Source organism: Stenella coeruleoalba (genome assembly GCF_951394435.1).
Source record: "Stenella coeruleoalba genome assembly, chromosome: 20".
Lineage (NCBI taxonomy): Eukaryota > Metazoa > Chordata > Mammalia > Artiodactyla > Delphinidae > Stenella > Stenella coeruleoalba.
Genome location: NC_137166.1, coordinates 18568353 through 18588377, shown reverse-complemented (window position 1 = coordinate 18588377; position 20025 = coordinate 18568353). Strand labels below are relative to the sequence as shown.

The window sequence follows — 20025 nt, the reverse complement described above, 5'->3', positions numbered from 1 at the left end:
CATGCTCCACAACAAGAGAAGCCACTGCAATGAGAAACCCACGCACCACAACAAAGAGTAGCCCCTGCTCATCAGAACCAGAGAAAGCCCGTGTGCAGCAATGAGGACCAAACGCAGCCAAAAATAAATTAAAAAATAAATTAAAAAAAAAAAAACTGAACCATACAGCCAGTGTCTACTTCTTCCTTGTATTTTCTGTAATCTGATGAATTTATAGATGGAGAGTACAAAGTAGAAACTGAATGTCCTTTTATTATCAAATTGGGCTGATAGATGAAAAATATATATAATCTTATTTCTTTTTATAGTTCATGGTTAGGGACTGTAGAATTATAGAGCACTGTTAAGAAACTTCTTCCAACTTCCTAGGGGGTTTTTTGGGTTTTACATACTCCACAATGTTTTTGTGTGGTGGGGGTAAAAAATTTCTGTAGTGCCTTAAGAATATACAAGCACAATAGAGAAATAGATGCAGTTTAAATTATTTTTAATTTTTTTAACATCTTTATTGGGGTATAATTGCTTTACAATGGTGTGTTAGTTTCTGCTGTATAACAAAGTGAATCAGCTATACATATACATATATCCCCATATCCCCTCCGTCTTGCATCTCCCTCCCACACTCCGTATCCCACCCATCTAGGTGGTCACAAAGCACCGAGCTGATCTCCCTGTGCTATGCAGCTGCTTCCCACTAGCTATCTGTTTTACATTTGGTAGTGTGTATATATATCCATGCCACTCTCTCACTTCGTCCCAGCTTACCCTTCCCCCTCCCCATGTCCTCAAGTCCAAGTCCATTCTCTACGTCTGTGGCTTTATATATACCTGACCTGCCCCTAGGTTCTTCAGAACCTTTTTTTTTTTTTTTTTTAGATTCCATATATATATGTTAGCATACGGTATTTGTTTTTCTCTTTCTGACTTACTTCACTCTGTATGACAGACTCTAGGTCCATCCACCTCACTACAAATAACTCAGTTTCGTTTATTTTTATGGCTGAGTAATATTCCATTGTATATATGTGCCACATCTTCTTTATCCATTCATCTGTCGATGGACACTTAAGTTGCTTCCATGTCCTGGCTTTTGTAAATAGAGTGATGCAGTTTAATTTAAAATGAAACTAACTTGTTTACTTGTCAGGAAATTAATCTTTAATAAAGTTAACATAGTGTAAATGAGTACTTAATCAGATTATTTTTCTTATCCAAATTAGGAAAATTGTTTAATTAAAGTCAATAACTTTTATTGGAGTTCTCTAATGAAAATACACATTTTCAGTCCTAGGATTCAAAGAGACTTTTGCAGGTCTTAACTTTCTGAATTTTGTTTTAGATGGTTTAACATAGTATAGAGTCTCCATATCTTTTAGAATAATGTTTAGGTTGTAGAACAAATAATTTTAAAAGAATTTAGTTTAATGTTGACATTTATCAAAAAAATGCTAGACACCAACATGCTCTTAAATTGCCTAATTTAGTGACATTTTGCATATTTGTTCTGTTGCTAATTGCAAAAATTGATTTTTTTTGTAGTTCTTTGTAGTTTACAAAATGTTTTCTCAGAGTTTATATTTAATATTTGCTAAAGTTTTTTGAAAAGGGCAAGGCAAGTACATTGTACAGATGATTTAAGATTACACTTAATGTAATTGGTAGAGATCTTAAACCCAGGTCTTTTGACTCTGCTGTTCCACTTTTATTGTACCATGTTGCCTCTTATAGTTATCTTATAATTTCATGTACTTTTCATTTTATAAAGTACTTTCACATTATCTCTTTTAATTCTCTGAATAAGCTTTTTTAGAAATCCTGGTGTTTGATTTCAAGACAAGTGCTGTTTCTACAACGTTTGGAGCTTCTAATAAAAATCTTGGACCTTGTTTACCATTATATTAGTTTAAGCTCTTTTAGATTAATTGTGGTAGGCTAACTACTATGACTAATAATCTCTAGTTCTTGTTGGTTTGTGACAGAAAAGTTTATTTTCTTTTGTATTGTCACTCTTGAATACAAGGTCTGTCTATTTTTTGATACAATCATGTTCAGCACACAGCCTCCATGGTCCCTGGGAAAAGGGAAGAAAGTATAGGAAAGGCACATAAGATACATGAACCTGGAAATTATTACCAATTATTACTACTCACTGTCCAGGAGTAATCACTTGCAAATGAGTGGCCCTACTCATTTGCAAGAGGACTAGGAAAGGTATACTATACAGTTCTATACGTAAATCTTTGGTGGTCAGCTTGTCTTCTCGTCCACATTTGCTATACGGTGTTGGTCTTTAAGTACATTTAGGAGTCAATACTAGTAGCTCAATGACTGGTATGGGCTCTACAATCATACTGCTTGGGTTTGAATCCTGAGCTGTACTGTATCTTTGGCCAAGCAGTTTAACTTTTCTAGACCTTTTATTGAATCATTCATTGCTTAGTTTATTCATTCACCTATCCTTTCACTCATTCAATAAATATTTTTTGATTGCTCACTACGTTATAGGCAATATTGTAGATGCTGGGGATCCAGAGATAAATAAAAGACAGAAAAGGTCCCTGCCCTTATGGGCACAGAGACAATAGCAGAGACAATAAGCAAATAAACAAAATAATATTAGAATGTATTAAGGGCTATATTGGAAATTAGAATATGATGTGATAGAGGTTAATTATGGAGAGAACTACCTCCAATTCCTTTTTTGTAGAATGAGAATAATATCACCTACCTAAGAGCTGATGTGGGGATGAAATGAAACATTGCATGTAAAGAACATAGTAAATGTTCAGTAAATATTATTTGCTATTATTACTTAGGCTTCTTTTAGCAGCTTGATCAATGTTCTGTGAACCCTGATGGAGAAAACGCAGCAGAATAAGATATCTACATTGGCATCTTAGAATTCATCTGGGTTGATTGCTGTCATTTTAAAGAGCTGTGTTTGCATTCCATTGGCCAGTGTTGTATCAAAATGAAAAGAGAAAGAGCACTTAAGCACAAGTTCTAGAAATCTTTCTGATACTCCCCAAAGGAGGATTTCAGAGGTTCTCAATATAATTACATGGTGAGAGCCAAGAGGTTTCTGAAGTATATATTTCTTGAAATTTTAAAAACTCAAACTATGAAGCTGTTGAAAAATACCACCTACTTTCTAGCCAACTAATAAACTAACTTTTTCTTTTATTCAAAGTAAATAATCTTATTCATTAATATGGTCTGCAAATATGTAATACACTCAGGGTAGTTTGTTACTGTAGCTGGGGATTCAAGAGGGGGAGTGGAATCAGACATGTTTCCTACTCTCATGAAATTTCTAGTTCAGTGAAGTTTGCAAACAAGATAATAACAAAAGTATGATAAAGCCTTAATGGGGGAAATTCAGATCTCTCTGAGAGCAAATAGGGACCTAAAACCCAGATGAAGGGGTTGAATCAGGCACTGCTATTTGAATGAAGTTCCTAGCTAATTAATAAACATTAGCCAGGGAAAAGCTAAATACTAAGGAAGTGAAAGTATTAAGCAGAGGAAAGGGTTTAGAGCTACACTGTCCAATTCAGCAGTTACTAACCACATTTAAATTTAAAGCAACTAAAATTAAAAATTCAGTTCTTCACTTGCATTAACAACACTTCAAGGCTTGGTAGCCAATGTGGGTAATGGTTACATTGCCTTTGTTTTTTTTTTTTTTTTTGCGGTACGCGGGCCTCTCACTGTTGTGGCCTCTCCCGTTGCGGAGCACAGGCTCCGGATGCGCAGGCTCAGCGGCCACGGCTCACGGGCCCAGCCGCTCCGCAGCATGTGGGATCTTCCCGGACCGGGGCACGAACCCGTGTCCCCTGCATCGGCAGGCAGACTCTCAACCACTGTGCCACCAGGGAAGCCCTACATTGCCTTTTGAACAAATGATGCTAGCAATTGGACATCCATAGACAAGAAAATAAACCTTAACCTAAACTTCACACGTTACACAACAATTGATATGACATGGATCATGGGTTTTTTTTTACAATGCAGATATAGAATATTTTCATCATTTCAGAGAGTTCTGTTGAGCAGTGCTGATTTAGAAGGCTCTGAGACCAAAGGAAATACGGCATGTTAATGAATTACAAGAAATATACAACAGTAGAATTTGATTTCATTTGTCCAAAAAGTATTAGTATTTTAGGAATTATCAGAAACATTTTATTCTCATTTTTCAAAATGTGAAAATCATTTGAAATTACATCAATTTTTAATTTAGCATAGGTAATGGCAACTGTATTTAAATAAAAAATATACTGTTTATAGACCAAGATGAATATTCTTTAAGAGCTTTTACATTGTCTTTTTTTTTTTTTTTTTTTTTTGCTTTACACGGGCCTCTCACTGTTGTGGCCTGTCCCGTTGCGAAGCACAGGCGGCCATGGCTCACAGGCCTAGCCGCTCCACAGCATGTGGGATCTTCCTGGACCGGGGTACGAACCTGTGTTCCCTGCATCAGCAGGTGGGCTCTCAACCACTGCGCCACCAGGGAAGCCCTACATTGTCTTTTAATGAATGGTGCTGTAGCAGTTGGACATCTTTAAGCAAATAAAACCACCTTAACCTAAACCTCACATCTTATACAAAAATTAATTCAAAATGGATTGTGAAATTAAATGTGAATTGTAAAACCATAAAACTTTTAGAAGAAAGCATAGGAGAAAATCTTCAGGACCTCAAGCTATGAGAAAAGTTCTCGGGCATGATACCAAAAGCATGATACTAGAAGAAAAAATAGATAAATTGGACTTCATCAAAATTAAAAACTTTAGCCCTGTGGAAGATCCTATTAAGAGGACGGAGGACTTCCCTGGTGGTCCAGGGGTTGGGACTCCACACTCCCAATGCAGGGGGTACTGGTTCAATCCCAGGTTGAGGAACTAAGATTCCACATGCTGCACAGCATGGCAAAAAAAATATAAAAGGATGGCAAAGACAGGCTAAGACAGGAAGAAAACATTTGCAAACCACATATCTGACAAAGATCTTGTATCTAGAATATGTAAAGAACTTTGAAAACTCAACAGTAAAAAAGCAATTCAGGTGGCTTCCCTGGTGGCGCAGTGGTTGGGAATCCGCCTGCCAGTGCAGGGGACGCGGGTTTGAGCCCTGATCCAGGAAGATCCCACATGCCGCAGAGCAACTGGGCCCGTGACCCATAACTACTGAGCCTGTGCTCTAGAGCAACTAGAGAAGCCACCACAATGAGAAGCCTTCGCACGGCAACGAAGAGTAGCCCCCTCTCTCCGCAACTAGAGAAAGCCCGTGCACAGCAACAAAGACCCAGTGCAGCCAAAAATAAATAAATAAATAAAATAAAATTTTAAAAAAAGCAATTCAGTTATAAATGGGCACAAGACATGAACAGACATTTTGCCAAGGAGGAGATAAGATGGCAAATAAGCATGTGAAAAGATTTTCCACATTATTAGCCATTAGAAAAATGCAAATTAAAACCACAATGAGATATCACTATATGCCTTATAGAACAGTTAAATAAAAAAATAGTGATAGGGCTTCCCTGGTGGCGCAGTGGTTGAGAGTCCGCCTGCCGATGCAGGGGACACGGGTTCGTGCCCCGGTCCAGGAAGATCCCACATGACATGGAGCGGCTGGGCCCGTGAGCCGTGGCCACTGAGCCTGTGTGTCGGAGCCTGTGCTCCGCAATGGGAGAGGCCACAACAGTGAGAGGCCACGTACAGGAAAAAAAAAAATAGTGAATACTAAATGCTGGCAAGGATGCCAAGAAACTTTATCCCACCTAAACTGCTGTTACGAATGTAAAATGGTATAACCACTCCGCAAGATAGTTTGTCAGGTTCTTAAAAAACTAAACTGGCATTTACCACATGACCCAGGAATCACATTTGGCATTTATTGCAGAAAAATAAAAACTTGTTCACACAATAACCTTTAAGGTTCATAGTGGTGTCATTTTCCTTAGTCAAAAATTAGAAACAAGCCAAATGGAAGAAGAGTTAAACAAACTGGTATATCCATACAATGCACTAGCTACCATTCAGCAATAAAAAGGAACAAACTGTTGATACACACAAGTTCTAAGGTTCTCCATGGAACTATGTTGAGTGGGAAAAAAGGCAATCTCAAATGGTTACATACTGTGATTCCATTTATCTATATAACATTCTCAAAATGGCAGGGCTACAGAGATGACACTAGATTAGCGGTTGCCAGGGAACAGGAACTGGTTGAAGACTGTGAATGTAAATGGGTAGCACAAGAGAGTTCCTTTGTGGTAATGGAAGAGTTCTGGATCATGACTGTTATGGTGGTTACTTGAATCTACATATGGGATAAAATTGCATAAAATTACATACATACTTTGTTATACAGTGATAAGTTTTATGAAGGAATAAATATTTTGAGTCTTATCCCAAAAGTTACTGAAAGTTAAAATGGAGATTATAGTATTTTTTTCCATAACTAGACTTTGTATTTCATTATATGCCAAGATTCATTTCCAGGTGATGATTTTTTGTATGATGTTGTTACATGTATATTTTCCGTTTGAAGCAATTTATGGAAATTTAATTTTGTATTTTTATTATCTCTACATTGTGTTGTCATGTGTCTAATATATTCAGATCCGCTCCCTCCAAGTAATGTAGCAGAACTGATAATAGAACTCCTCTTATTGAAGCTGCTTTAGTCTGTCGTATACCTTCAGGCTTTAACCCTCCAGCTTTAGTTAAATTAAGCAGGCACAGACCTTTGCTATGGAAACGTACAGAAACATAACAAACAACTTAGCTTACTTTCTTCTGCAAAGCAGAAGGTGACCTGAAGAGAAGTATCCTGATACTAGATGAAAGATTTTAGAGAATAGTGTTAACAGTAGCAACAATTTGTTGCCTATAACATTGGCAGCAAATGGGATGGGATGGAATGATAGTCTAATTAATTTATTTGATGTTCTTTTAAAGTCCTTGAGTTGCAAGGGAGAAGCCCTATTTTTCTTATGCTGTAGTATATATGCTTGGAGCAGATGTTGGCTGAAATACGTGTTATGAAATACATTCTCTTTGAAATCTTATCTGCCTGATTACCTTCCCCCATCACTGGCTCATTTTACTATCAAAGTATAAAGGACAGGTGGCTTATGTCTTTGCCAAGCTGGTATTAATATGAGTCATCTAATATGACTGGGATACTTTGGAATATAGTACTTACTGGTATGTTATGTGATATTTGGGTAACTTAATAGATAGCAATAAAATTTTTAGTTTGTATTTTCTATTTTAGATTTTACTACTTCATTTTAAACAGCTACTTTAGTGGTTATAATTCTTATTTAAATAATTCTGTTGACTAACCTCGTGTTATTTTGTTCCACCAAATTGTACTCTCTCATTCCAAAATTCATTCATTCAGCAGTGATTAAATGCCCATAACGTGGTAGGTACTATACTAGGCTCTGGAGATAACAAGAATGACACTGTCCCCCTCACAGTACTTTGAGGCAAGTGGTAAAGTTGTTGGTACTTCTTCCTCCACTACAAGAACAGTTGGTTCCATAGAATAATTTGTTCAATGTAGGATTAAACATGAAAGAGCAACAATAAGTATAGCAGAAAGGATGATTAGCCATGAGTTCGGAGTAGTTCCTTAATCTTTCGTAGCTTCAGATTCTTCATCTATAAACTGGAAAAAATGGCATGTACTCCACAAGAGTTTTAGAATTACATAAACTAATTTAGTTAAAGTATATCACCACTCTCTACTGTTACTTTTTCACCTCTGTGTCCAAATTTGTATGACTCTCATTCTACATTATCACTTACCCCATCTGCCTCCATACAAACCAAAAGGGAAAAGTGACTGAACCATATTTGTGTGCATATGCATACATACGCCCACACTGTTACTATTTCTTCTTTAGTTATTGATTTATTTAGGCTTTATTTTTTTTTTACTGTAATCGTGTTGGCATTTTATTTTTTATGGAATATTTTCCATTCAATTCAAGCTTTAACATTTATTAACTTGTTTATACCAAAATATGTAAAAAGAAATCACAACTGAAATATTGATAGATTTCTTAAATACACAAATAGTTAAATATTTACAGAAAACTGCAATTTCCAGTTAAATATACTAGGTTAAACACATGTGTTTACCTTCATTAGACATTAAACAGTTACAACTCAAGCTTGTTGGTTGGAGAGAAAGAACCAATAATTAAGCACAAATCATTTTATACTAAAGAACCTTGGAAAGGCTCAGGGGATTGAGGCACTGGTGTCTCTGAAAGTGGGATGTGAGGTGAGGCCGAAAACATATTGTTGAAGGTCTACAAAAGAAGCAGTTAAACTTCCCAGATTTTTCTCCCTTATATGGTATAATGAAGTGATAACCACTGGCTTACCTTGGGAGAATTCTGGAGATTTATTCTTTAGAGGGAATGAAATAGAAGTTCTAGGTTCTAGAATAACTGAAAGCAGGGCTTGAGGATCTGTACAGAAAATGGGATGGGGATGAAAGGGGAGGCATAATGAAAGTCTGTGTACTGAATAGGGAGAGCTTTGACTCCTCTTAACTCCCAAAACGCTTTCAGTGGGTTTATGTTCCCTAGACAGGAGACTGGAGGATTCATTTTAGGCAAACTGATACCAGTGTGCCTCTTGACTTGCAAATCTTCTAAGGCTAGTGGTTCTCAACCCTATCAGACCCAACCCCACTCTTTTAAAATTTTAAACAAATATTTTATAATACTTTATTTACCTGAAATGGAAATTCAAGGACAATATAATCAGCCTACACATATAATTTTAGAAATACCAATATAATGCTTTTATTATTAAGAGGAAACAAATTTAGAAAACGGTTATAAACAAATTATAACAAAAAGTTATATTTCAAAATGAAAAGGCTTGGTAATGACTATAGAGAAAACAATGAAATAATTAGATACTTGTACCTACAGCATCACTATATCACACTTGCACATAGGCAAGTGTGTTGATCAGCAACCTAAATTCCACAAGTGAGTGGCATTACTAGCAATGACATGATTTTCTGAAATGATCAACTCTTGCTAAAGTTTACCTCTGGAATTCCCTGGTGGTCCAGTGGTTAAGACTCTGTGCTTGCAGTGCAGGAGGTGCGGGTGCGATCCCTGGTCGGGGAGCTAAGATTCCACGTGCCACACAGCGCAGCCAAAATAAATAAATAAATAAAGTTTACCTCAGTTTACATGGCAGTTGCATTCATGAAAAATTCATATGTGTTAAAACTGCGATTTGGGTGGTATTTATATATACTAAGGAGTTGGGTTCCAAGTTCGTAAACGTTTCTGTATACACGAATATATATGATGGGACGTTCTGAAGTTCTGTGCAACATAGGCTAGTTCCTCTCTTTGAAAAACAATGATTATCTCGTGCATTGATAGAAGTTTGAATTTCTGGCCCCTTTCCATTAAATACCTATATGCACCTCACTCATCATGTTGCCATACTCATTCATTTATAAATTGACTGAGCCTGTTTTGGGGCAACAATGGCAGAATAGTTAAGATAGAGAGTATACTGGCACTCTCATCATTTTACGCTGCTGCTCAGGGAGCTACAAATCACAGTGATGCAGTTAAAACTCAGTAGTGTTTAAAGTGCTATGAGTACTGAAACTTTTACAGTGCATACTCATGTCATCATGATGTCATCATTCTACTCATCATGTCAAAACAAACAGAAAGAGGATTTCAGTCATCCTTTTAAAGCACAGTAGACTGTATTTTGTTATTGTGCAATAACGCTATGGCTGGGCTAAAAGAATGTATGTATTATATGGCCTCACATTTCCATCTAGATGTCTCACTGTTACCTTGAATACCACATGACTAACATTGAAAACATTATCTTCTTCCAAACCTGTTCTAAATCAGTGACTTCTTCATTTCTTTATTTGCTAGTGATACCATCATTCTCTTGAGTACTGAAGCTCAGAACTTCTAATTTCTTTGTTCCCTTCTCTTTATTATTCTATACGTAGCCAGTTACAAAAAATCTCTTTAGGATCTCACGAGAAAGACTTATTGCATTAATCCTCCTTCATTTCTATTTATGTTCTCACTTCTACCCTTGTTTAAACTTTTGAGTACACATGATTTTAGTGCTTCAGCCTCTTAGCTGGTTTCCATGATTTCGTCTTTTCTCTCCTTCACAGGACCTTAATTGCTTTTTATCATGTGCTTCCCTATATTATTATTATTAATAAATTTCTGCCTTTTAAGGTCTTCACTAATTCCTTAAAATTTAATACATGCCACTTTGTTCTTTTTTTTTATTGTCACCTATATAATACTGGCTGAAGCAGTGACATTTGGTATAGATATTTCCATAGTGGATCCTCAATAAAAAGAAGGAGGGGTGGAGTGGTGAACAAGACAAAGTTTCTGTATTTTGGGAACTTATGTGGTAATAAGGAAAACAGATATAAACAAATGTATAAAATACTTTTTTTAAATTAATTAATTAGTTTATTTATTTATTTTTGGCTCCATTGGGTCTTCACTGCTGCCTACAGGCTTTCTCTAGTTGTGGAGAGCGGGGGCTACTGTTCGTTGCGGCACGCGGGCTTCTCATTGCGGTGGCTTCTCTTGTTGTGGAGCACGGGCTCTAGGCGTGCGGGCTTCATTAGTGGCATGCAGGCTCAGTAGTTGTGGCTCGCGGGCTGTAGAATGCAGACTGAGTAGTTGTGGCACACAGGCTTAGTTGCTCCGCGGCATGTGGGATCTTCCCGGACCAGGGCTCAAACCCGTGTCCCATGCATTGGCAGGTGGATTCTTAACCACTGTGCCACCAGGGAAGTCCCTAAAATACTTTTGATAGTGATAAATACTATGAAAAATAATAAAACAGGATAAAGGGATAGAAATGTGATGTTTTAGATAGGGTGGTTCTCTCTGAGAAGTTGACCTTTGAGTGTAGAGCTGAAGGAGTGAGGTAATATGAAGATCAGAGGGAAGAATATTCCAGAGGGACAAAATATTAAGTGTGAAGGCCCTGAGGTTAGGAATGAGCTTGAGTGGTTCATGCAATAAGGCCAAGGTGGCCAGAGCAGACTGTGGAAGGGAGAGAGTAGGAGAAGGTAAGGCAACAAGTTAGCCAGGGCCCAGATCACACAGGACTTGTAAATCATCATAGGGCATTTGAATTTAGTTCTGAGTATGGAAGGAAGCCATCAGAGAGTTCTGAGCAGGGGTGTAAAGTTATCTGGTTAATATTACAAGGTTGTTCTGACTCTTGGACAGAGAATAGGCTATCAGGGAGCAAGAGTAAGAACAGGGAGAGCAGTTATAAGACTATTGCAATGGTCCAGGCTTTATTTGCTTCTCTGTAAAGGCACAGGGCTGAAAATCATCCTGGGTAAATTATTTTATCTGATAATAGGCAAAAGACTTCATGTCCTTTCCTGGGTAGAGGAGGATAATCAATAAATTATGATGTTGCTTGGTTACAAACTCCACCGTAAAGCCAGGGATGAGCAAGCAGGAGGGAGTAAAGCAGTCACCTGAAGGACAACATAATCAAATAAAACTCCTACATATTTGAAACTCTGACTAGATTCCATACTTAGAATCTGGATGCAAACTAATAGCTAACATTTGTTAGGTACATGCCAGACACTGTACTAGGCACTCTATATTTGCTATCATGTGTCAGGATACTTTACAAAACCATAGTGCAGAAACAGAAGAGAATTTCTTTTAAGGTTATTAGGTACCTCATAAAATCTCAGGTTTGGAAGCTATGTGGCCTAGAACAGTGTACAGCCACCCTACCCAGTTTTGCTCTAGTGAAAACATCACTGACAGTGTGACTCACAACCCCAGCTTGTAGGGACAGTGCTTAGGACTGGGTGGGCATCAGAAACTCCACCACTACTGTCTTGAAGAGCTGGGCACTCCACTGTGCTTACCAAAAAATTGACTTTAGGCAGTCTATGTTATCATATCGCTCCCTTGCTGGTTCAATGGAATAAAACAGCCATAGAGCACATCTTCCTCCCAGAGGCATTTGGGGCCAAAAGTAGGAGTGGGGATTGCTGAGCAAGGTCTGTCTGAAATTTGTAAGATCTCCACCAAGTGCACGTAAGCCACCATCTCAAAGCAGAGGAATCTGACTAAAACTGCAGTAAAGCTGATACAGCTTAAGAACTGTGACCTGACCAAAAAAAAAAAAAAAAAAAAATAGCATGCCTCTTTCTGAAGGTAAATACTTGCTACTTCAGTTCCTAGAGTTGTTCTATACAAAATGGCTAGTATATGTTAAACTATACATACACACACAAGAAAGTGTGAACCACAGCTAAGAGAAAACACTCAATAGAAGGTGGCCCAAAGATGGCCTAAATCTAACTCTGTGTCTGGGTTGGAGTTATCAGAAAGAGACTTTAACATAACAATGATGAAAATGCTAAATTATCTAGTAGAAAAGGTGGGCTAAATATGTGAAGAGATGAAGGAATTTCAATAGAGACATGGAAAAAATTTTTTTTAATCAAAAGGATAACGATAAGGACAAAGACACAAGAAGAGAAAACTACAGACTAATATCCGTAAAGAATATAAGCACAAAAATCCTCAACAAAAAACTAGCAAACCAAATCCAACAGCACATTAAAAGGATTATACAGCATGACCAAGTGGGATTTACCTCAGAAATGCAGGTAATTCAACATATGAAAATCAATTGTTGTAATATGCCATACTAATAGAATGAAGGCATAAAAACCACATGATCATCTCAATTGACACAGAAAAGGCATTTGACAAAATTTAACAGCATATCATTTAAAAAAAAAAACAGCAAACTAAGAAAAGTGGGAAAGTCCTTAACATGATCAAGGTCATTTATTAAAAGCCCACAGCTAATAACATCATACTTAATGGTAAAAGACTGAAAGCTTTTCCCCTAAGATCAGGAGCAAGACAAGGATGCTTGCTTTCGCCACTGCTATTCAACATTTGTGCTGGAAGTTCTAGCCAGAGCTGTTAGGCAATAAAAAGAAATAAAAGACATCCAAATTGGAAAGGAAGAGGTAAAGTTATCTCTATTAACAGATGACATGCTCACATACTTTAAAAATCCCAAATAATCCCCAAGAAAGCTGCTAGAGCTAATAAATGAGTTTACGAAATTTCAGGGTAGGAGATCAACACATACTTACCGATTGTGTTTCTGTGTATCAGTGATCAACAACCGTAAGAGGACATTAAGAAAGCAGTTTTCATTTACAATAGCATCTAAAAGTATTAAATACTTAGGAATTAATTTAACCAAGGAGGTATAAGGACTTGTATGCTGGAAACTGTAAAATATTTCTGAAAGAAATAAAACTAAATGGAAATATATAAAGTGAAAATAAAATCCAAATATACATGAAACAAAAATAAATAGAAAGACATTCCATGTTCATGGAGAGGAGACTTAATTAACATTGTTAAGATATCAATACTGTCCAAAGCAGTCTACAGATTTAATGCAATACTTACCCAAATTCCAACAACCCTTTTTGCAGAATGGAAAAGCATATCCTCAAATTCATAATGGGGACTTCCCTGGTGGCGCAGTGGTTAAGAATCTGCCTACCAATGTAGGGAGCAGGGTTTGAGCCCTGGTCCAGGGAGATCCCACGTGCTGCAGAGCAACTAATCCCATGTGCCACAACTACTGAGCCCATGTGCCACAACTACTGAAGCCTGCACGCCTAGAGCCCATGCTCTGCAACAAGAGAAGCCACTGCAATGAGAAGCCTGCACATCACAACAAAGAGTAGCTGCTGCTCGCCACAACTAGAGAAAGCCCGCGCACAGCAACGGAGACCCAACGCAACCATGAGTAAATAAATAACTTTATTTAAAAAAAAATTCATATGGAATTGCAAGGGGCTTCAAATAGCTGAAACAATCCTGAAAAAGAAGAGTAAAGTTGGAGGACCCCCTTTCCCTGACTTGTAACATACTACAAAGCTACAGTATTTTAAACAGTATGATACTGGCATAAAGACAGACCAATGAAATAGAATAGAAAGCCCAGAAATAAGCCCTAACATATATGATCAATTCATTTTTGATAGGGTTCCAAAACCATTCAGTAGGAGAAATGACAGTCTTTTCAACAAATGGTGTTGGGAAAATTAGATATCCCCATGCAAAATAATGTAGTTGGATCCTTACCTTACATTATATACAAAAATTAACTAAATATGGATCAAAGACCTAAAACTATAAAATTCTTAGAAGAAAACATGAGAAAAACCTTCTCAACATTGGATTTGGTAATGGTTTCTTAAGTATGACACCTAAAGCACAGGCAACAAAACAAACAAAATAAATTAGATTCCATCAAAATTTTAAAACTTTTGTGCATCAAAGGACACAACCAAGAAAGTGAAAAGACAGCCTGCAGAATGGGAGATAATATTTGCAAATCACATAACTGCAAGGGATTAATATTCAGAATATATAAAGAACTTGTACAACTCAGCATCAAAACTAATATAAATGCACACCCATATGTACTTCCAAAGAATGTTGAATTTTTTTGTTTAAGCAGGCACTTAACTTGGTTGGAGTCAACCTGTAAAACCTGTCTCCCTGTGGTTGGTGGTAGCTTATAATCTCATTTCAGTTATTTTAGCCTTAGGCTGCTTGGATCTATCCTGTTCTTGAATGGTTTACAGGTCAGCCAAAGGATTGGGCGGAGTCTATATATATATAAAATTTGAAGCTCCTCCTCTCTGGCTGTCTCTTTTCTGGGATTTGCCTCTTTCTTTCCAGAGGTTGTGACAGACTGTCTGTCCTTGGTTCTTCAAGCCCTTCAGACTGTAGATTTCTTTGGTAGTTTTAGTCTCACTGTAAGGCATGGACTGTGGCTTTCCCTCAGGTTAAAAGCCTTAAAAACAGGAAACACACCTTTTGTTATTCTCTTCTTACATGTGTCAGTTTGTTTCCAGTATCTGCTTACTTTGGTGTTCTGTCCGTCCTTTCAAGGTGGGTCCAATGGGTGCTACTCAGCCATCAGACTGGACATAGGAGTCTCCCTAAGTGCTTTAGGCTCTGTTTCTTTTAACTGCCTCTTTTCTTGTGGTCGCTGTTTTTACCTCCAGCACCTCCTGGTCATCACCCTTATTAATCCTGTGTAGCCATCTTAACCTCAGCAGTAGTGAAGGGTACCAAAGAAAGTCAAGTAGCCTAGCTTGTTAAGCCAGTTGAAATATTAACTTGGAAACATGCAACAGGATTTTTCAGATCCTTTCTGCTAAAAGTGTCTCTGATTTTAGCAGCCCGTTAGAGGACCTTCCCACATACCCTGATCTTTAAGTCTGGTCTGGATGGTTAATGTTGCCTGGAGCACAGAATCAACATTTCTTTTGTATTCTCCACAGCACTCTACCAAGGCTTTTCAAAATTTAGGTTGATCTAGATTTTAATCCAGAAAAACTCCTTCATCCCTTTGTAATATATTGCAGCATTTTATAACTCTTAAAATATTTCTGTGATTTAGAGGGCTATTCATTTATTACTTGTTTTTATTACTATCTTTTTTGAAATAACATTTTATGTATCAGTAGTATATGATATAAATATAATAGACTTAACATTGTAAGCATATTGTAAAATGCATGGATAATGAATTGTATTTTTCTGTGTTTGCTCTTCCAAATTAGCTCCTGGGCTATAGTGAAAAGCCGATAAATCTACAGATGTTTATTGGAACAGCAGATGATCGATATTTACGGCCTCATGCATTTTACCAGGTGCATCGGATCACTGGGAAGACAGTTGCTACTGCAAGCCAAGAGATAATAATTGCCAGCACAAAGGTTCTGGAAATTCCACTTCTTCCTGAAAACAATATGTCAGCCAGGTATCTTGAAACATATCCCAAAATGGACTGTTCTTTCTTTTTCTAAAATAACTTTGAAGAAAAGTATATTTATTTTTATAGTACAAAAATAAGTCATTGTTCTAAATTAACTGAATAACATTATGTAAATAATTATAGTATATTTGCTAAGGTTGGTACCACATTTCCATAAAGAAAATTCAATTCAGCAAAAGTTTATGACCATGTAGTACCAGCCAAGGCATCATGCTAGGTGATAGAGACAAAAGTATATGGACTTTTTTTCAAGTAGCTCACAGTCTAATAGGGTAGACAATAAGTAAACAATTGCAGTAAAATTATGATTGTTAAGTTTCCTTGAGGAAAACTTCAACTCTACTTCCAGGTGTCCCATTTCACCCGTTTCCAAATAAAATGAGGTGGCCAGCTTCTGAATGAGAATGCAGTAGAGTTTTGTTCACGTGGATTATTTAGGAATATATATAGTATCTGTAACAGAAACCTGAAATGCAGTGGCTTAAACAGCTAGAAGTTTAATTTTTTATTCCGTAAAATAAATATACACATAGGCATCTTAGGACTAGCACAGTGGTTCCATAAGTCATTGGGGCCCCAAGCTCCTTCTGTTTTTTCTTCTCTGCTATTATTAGCATGTGGTTTCCATCCACAAGATTGCCTCATGATCCACAATAGCTACTGGAGCTCTAGCCATCATAACTGTAATCCTGGAAGGAATAGGAAGAACGGGTAAGAGGAAGGGTAAGAGAGAACTTCCATCTGAGTCAGACCTCTTTACAGAGCTTTTCCCAGAAACTTATCCAATACCTTTACTACATCTCATTGATCATCCTTGTATATAAGGAAGACCTGGGTATGTTTTTTTTTACCTGAGTGCATTGCCACCGCTAACAAGATGGGGGTCTGTTACTAAGAAAAACAGAAAAAAAGAATATTTAGTAGGCAACTGTTATTCTGCCACAACCAGGTATGTGAAACTTACAGTGAAGTTTGTTAGAGAAATTGGTTCAAACTATAATATAGGTCTTTCTTGAGATGGTAATGATATCTGTCCCAGGTTATTACAAGAATAGTCCTATTAAAATCAGATTTCAGTCTCGAGTTCTTCTCTTTTAAATTTATGTTTAAATAACATTTTAGGTAAACTGAATATACCCCTGAGGACATAGTAACTTATAACATAATTGTACTATTATAAAATAAGAATTGCCTCTTATCTACTTATCTCCAGAAAAGACAAGTTAATATTGATTTAAATAAAACCTTAACTTTGCCTGCTTTGTTCAAAGGAACAGTACTCGAGAACTCAACTCCACTAAGTCATTACACGGGCTACAATAGAGTTTTTTCATGGCAGAGGTAGACAGCTAGTTGATAATCTCTACTCTTAAATTTCTGTGTTCTGTAATAATTAAAAAAAGAACTTTGGATTCTCAGCCAATCCTTTGTTCAGGTACTTGAGCAAAACACTTAAGAAAAAATTGAAAAAAAAAAAAAAGAAAGAAAAACATTGACTCTAGACATCCTATTTGACGAATCTTCAAATAAGGTGAGGTAGCCAGCCTCTAAATGAGAATGCAAGAAGGCTTCCTCTCTTTTACTCTAGGATCTTACTTTTTTTTTTTTTTTTGGCCTCGCCATGTGGCTTGTGGGATTTTAGTTCCCTGACCAGGGATCAAACCTGGGCCCTCGGCAGTGAAAGCACAGAGTCCTAACCACTGGACCACCAGGGAATTCCCTAGGATCGTACTTTTTCATCTAGCATCAAAAGCAATATGAATATACTATTATTCAGCTGCAGAGGGGAATTTGAAACTCAACTTTGAACTATCTTTTTCTAAGAACTCATAAAATTGATTCTTAGGTGACAGTTTGCAGACCATGTTTCCATTGATTCCTCTGGATAGTTCAAGCAGTAGACTTGAATCAAGTAAATAGAAATCGCCAGAAGCTTATAACTTAATGGACTGTTAAAAAGATTTTATCCCTTAAGTTGGTCATTATTACACACACACACACACACACAGTCTTTTCAGGTTAAAGGAGAAAAGTTGGTATTTGATGACACAGTAGATTTTGTTTTACCAGACAAGGAGAGACCTACAAAAGCTTTATCATCTTTACTTTTTTAAAAAAATATTTATTTATTTATTTGGCTGCGCAGGGTCTTAGTTGTGGCACACGGGATCTTTGTTGTGGCATGTGCGGCATGCAAACTCTTCGTTGAGGCAGTGGGACTCTTGGTTGTGGCATGTGGGATCTAGTTCCCTGACCAGGGATCAAACCTGGGCCCCCTGCATTGGGAGTGTGGAGTCTTAACCACTGGACCACAAGGGAAGTCCCTATCATCTTTACTTTTTGCCTCAGCTTCCCAAAAGTTCATGATCAAGCTCAATTATAGTAATTATAGTAGTTCATATAACCCTAGATTTGGGATATATTTATCTCCTCTTTCTTCTATTCAAAAATATTTTCTATTTCTTTCTTCTTGACCTTATTTGTATTTATGTTGTAAAATGCCTCATATCCTTTTTAAAAATAATGTATAAATCAATAAATTAAAGAAAACAGAGTACGTGAGTTTCTAAGACATTCTCTCAAGAACTTGGGAAAGCCTTACCTACAGAATAGTGTGAACAAATCAGAGCAGTAGGATCTGAATGTATCTTCCTCCTCCTTTTCACATGGAACAGAGGTGGTAGTCAAGATTCATGTTCCCTTCTCCAGCCAGAGCTGGCATATACTGCCTGCCTGGATCAGACCAGAAAGAACAAAGCTGTAAAAATACCATTATTACTAGTAGCAAGCAGCTCATCCCCCTTACCCCACCCTGCTCTGCCATACACACACCTGAAGCTTCTCTGGCTCTCTGTCCACTCTGAACTGTTAGATTGGGGAACAGGAATTCTATAGGAACCAAGGTTTGTGACAACAACATTCTGTGTGTCCAAGAAAGGGTTGAGTAAGGAGCAACTAGGAAGTTACCCAAATCTAAGAAACTTTTCTAAGTACCTTAGATAACAGGGCAGCTAATGCTGAATGAGCCTCTTTTATCCAGGAACTAATTACTAGGATAAACTGTAGTGACTGAATGTAATATAGTTTCAGGTAGTGGTAGATTTAAAAATTGCGAATGATAAGACCGTTGTTCAAAATAATTTATGCACAAGTGAGTTGTAGGTATGTATTAAAAGGCTCTAGTGGGGACTTCCCTGGTGGTCCACGCTAGAAGCGTATGACTCCACGCTTCCACTGCAAGGGGCATGGGTTCAATCCCCGGTCAGGGAACTAGGATCCTGCATGCCACGTGGCATGGCCAAAAAAAAAGAAAAAGGCTCTGTTGTTTAAGGTGGGGAAAGATTGGTAGAAAGATTGGTAGAAACTCTTCCTTGAGCTTTACTGGTTCTTGATAACCTAGCTTTGTAACATATATTATCCTTCAAAGTGACTTCTCTAGCCTCTGGGCAGTGAGTATTAGAGTTGGAACATTAGAGCATTAGAGTGGGTAGATAAAGTAAGAGGATGGATAATAAGGAATGCCATAAGAGAGAGTAAACTTTAACTAGAATGTTTGATTGTTCGTTACCTCTTGCTTTATTCTTCTAATATGTAAATAACAAAGATATGTTATAGGTACTGGTGTTTCCTACCATGATTGTGTGTTAAGCAGCTATACTTAGTAATAAATTTTGAAGATAATGCAATTTTAGACCTTAAATGCCAAAACTTTAATCTTATATGTGCATTTCTTAGAAATGTAAGCCTGGGAATTTCCTGGTGTTCCAGTGGTTAGGACTCTGTGCTTTCACTGCCGAGGGCGCAGGTTCAATCCCTGGTTGGGGAACTAAGATCCTGCAAGCCTCGAATGTGCCCCCCCACAAAAAAAAAAAAAGAAAGAAAGAAATGAAAGCCTGATAGATTGTTTTTATTAATAAATGTATCATATAAAAGTTTAAATGTCATTAATGACTTATTTGTAGTCCTATAAGTTAATCTTTTCTGGCCTAGTTATATTTATAGAATTAGAGTCTTTTACCTTATATTTCACTCATCTAGTTCTGTAACACAAACTGCCCCCCAAATTTAGTGGCTTAAAGTAGTAACTCTATTG

The 20025-nt window shown here is 37.2% G+C and overlaps 1 protein-coding gene across 1 annotated transcript in view; it reads left to right on the top strand.

The window, feature by feature from the left end:
- Window positions 1-20025, top strand: part of NFATC3 (nuclear factor of activated T cells 3) — a 134741-nt gene that overhangs the window by 63443 nt on the left and 51273 nt on the right. The window contains 1 exon segment of the mRNA XM_079906388.1: window positions 15718-15917. Coding sequence (XP_079762514.1) covers window positions 15718-15917 — 200 coding nt within the window.